Source organism: Protomyctophum parallelum (assembly GCF_964188405.1).
Source record: "Protomyctophum parallelum genome assembly, chromosome: 11".
Classification (NCBI taxonomy): domain Eukaryota; kingdom Metazoa; phylum Chordata; class Actinopteri; order Myctophiformes; family Myctophidae; genus Protomyctophum; species Protomyctophum parallelum.
Genome location: NC_139707.1, coordinates 16,285,927 through 16,288,200, shown reverse-complemented (window position 1 = coordinate 16,288,200; position 2,274 = coordinate 16,285,927). Strand labels below are relative to the sequence as shown.

General features: G+C 55.6%; 1 protein-coding gene across 1 annotated transcript; it reads left to right on the top strand.

The window, feature by feature from the left end:
- Nucleotides 1-867: 867 nt before the first annotated feature.
- Nucleotides 868-2,274, top strand: LOC310866659 (gap junction alpha-8 protein-like; the record flags this gene model as incomplete). The annotated part of the gene is made up of 2 exons (XM_083776355.1): nt 868-1,989; nt 2,059-2,274. Exons 1-2 carry the CDS (start codon nt 877-879, stop codon nt 2,272-2,274), a joined length of 1,329 nt encoding a protein of 442 aa, XP_083632481.1. The 5' UTR covers nt 868-876.

The following is a 2,274-nucleotide window of genomic DNA, read 5'->3' as shown; positions in this document are numbered from 1 at the left end:
ACAGCGTCCATGTTGGTGTGGGAGCCTCAGGCCTGCTCCCATACATCCCTGCTCTGCCTCTGTTGATCCTATTGTCTCCTGCGTCACCACGCGTCGCCCGGCAAATAAAGGCTGTCTGGCTCCAAGCTTAAATATTGCAGCAAACTAAAAACCAACCATCAGAGCCGATTCATTCACATCTGCTCAGTGGGGCGACAAGGACAGGGCTTTAGGTGGGAAAGAGGGCAGAAAAAAGTTCACTTTTCCCTGCCGGGTGCCAAGAGAACGGGACAGGACTCAACTTCGCCGGAACCGCAGCTGTGGCAAGTTGCCCATTTGATAACGTTTAACCTTACAGATGAAGGGACTTAACTTTTAAATTTTTGATTTCTGATTAGAGGCTTCTTATTCAGGTGGCATCGTGTAGCATTTCGTGGCTGGTGAGACAGTGGTTTTAGATGGCTTGAGTGAGGACTTTTATTTTCCCAAACAAGCCTCTGTTAATGTGAAACTTTGCTGTTTAAAGAATGTGAGTACATGTAGTGTTATAGTAAAATAACATCGGGCTGCATTAATATGCTTTTTGCAAACTTGTTGGCAGATTATGTCGAGAATGTGCTTTCGTCCACGTGTAACGAGAATGGACATGGCTGGCTTTTAAGTTTAACTTTTAAAATGTTGGAAAATTGCAGTGCAACGGGTTGTCGAAAGAAATACACATGGTAGCATACAAATAAAGTTAAGGATGGAAATGTACATGAGTTTTACTTTTTCGGTTCTACATTCCTTACTTTTTTTCCCCTGCTCTGTTTTCCCCTCCCTCTGTCTGCCCTGCCTACCGCACCCTCCCTATCCCTCCCTACCCCACCCTTCATTCTGCAGTGCTACGGACCGATCATGGGTGACTGGAGCTTTCTGGGTAATATTTTAGAGGAAGTGAATGAGCACTCGACGGTGATCGGCCGGGTGTGGCTCACGGTGCTCTTCATCTTCCGAATCCTCATCCTGGGCACCGCGGCGGAGTTTGTGTGGGGCGATGAGCAGTCTGACTACGTCTGCAACACCCAGCAGCCCGGATGTGAGAATGTGTGCTACGACGAGGCCTTCCCCATCTCCCACATCCGCCTGTGGGTGCTGCAGATCATCTTCGTATCCACGCCGTCACTGGTGTACGTGGGCCACGCCGTTCACCACGTCCACATGGAGGAGAAGCGCAAGGAGCGCGAGGAGGCGGAGCTCAGCCGCCAGCAGGAGCTGAGCGAGGAGCGCCTTCCCCTGGCGCCCGACCAGGGGAGCGTCCGCACCACCAAGGAGACCAGCACCAAGGGCAGCAAGAAGTTCCGCCTGGAGGGCACGCTGTTGAGGACGTACATCTGCCACATCATCTTCAAGACGCTGTTCGAGGTGGGCTTCGTGGTGGGGCAGTACTTCTTGTACGGGTTCCGCATCCTGCCGCTGTACAAGTGCAGCCGCTGGCCATGCCCCAACACGGTGGACTGCTTCGTATCTCGCCCCACCGAGAAGACCGTCTTCATCATCTTCATGCTCGCCGTGGCCTGCGTCTCGCTGTTCCTCAACTTCGTGGAGATCAGCCACCTGGGCCTGAAGAAGATTCGCTTTGTCTTCCGCAAGCCGGCCCCGGCGCCGGCACAAGGCGAGGGCACGGCCCCGCTGCCGCTCCAAGGAAAGAGCCTGCACCCGTTGTCCATGCCCTCCCTGCAGCGGGCTAAAGGTTACAGGCTGCTGGAGGAGGAGAAAGCTCCACCCGTCACACACCTCTACCCCCTGGCCGAGGTGGGCATGGAGGCCGGTAGACTGTCCCCGCCTTTCCATTGCCTGGAGGAGAAAGTAGAGGAGGTGCTGCCCATGGGGAACATCTCTAAGGTGTATGATGAGACTCTGCCCTCCTACGCCCAAACCACCGAGATATGTGGCAGCGTGATAACGGGTGGCAGTGTGACACTACACGAGGCGGAGGCAGATGAGGATGAGCAGGAGCAGGAGGAGGAGGTGGAGGAGGAGGTGGAGGAGGAGGTGGAGGAGGAGGTAGTGCAGCAGTCAGCAGTGGTGGAGGTGCAGGCGGAGAGGGCGGAGGAGGTGGTGGAGGAGGAGGAGGAGGAGGAGGAGGAGGAGGTGGCTGAGGAGGATGCTGAGGTAGAGGAGGTGGTGAACGGGGAGGGGGGGCCTCCCACGGAGGCAGGGATGGAGGCGACGGATACGATAGAAGACACGAGACCGCTGAGCCGGTTGAGCAAAGCCAGCAGCAGGGCCAGGTCAGACGATCTCACCGTATGA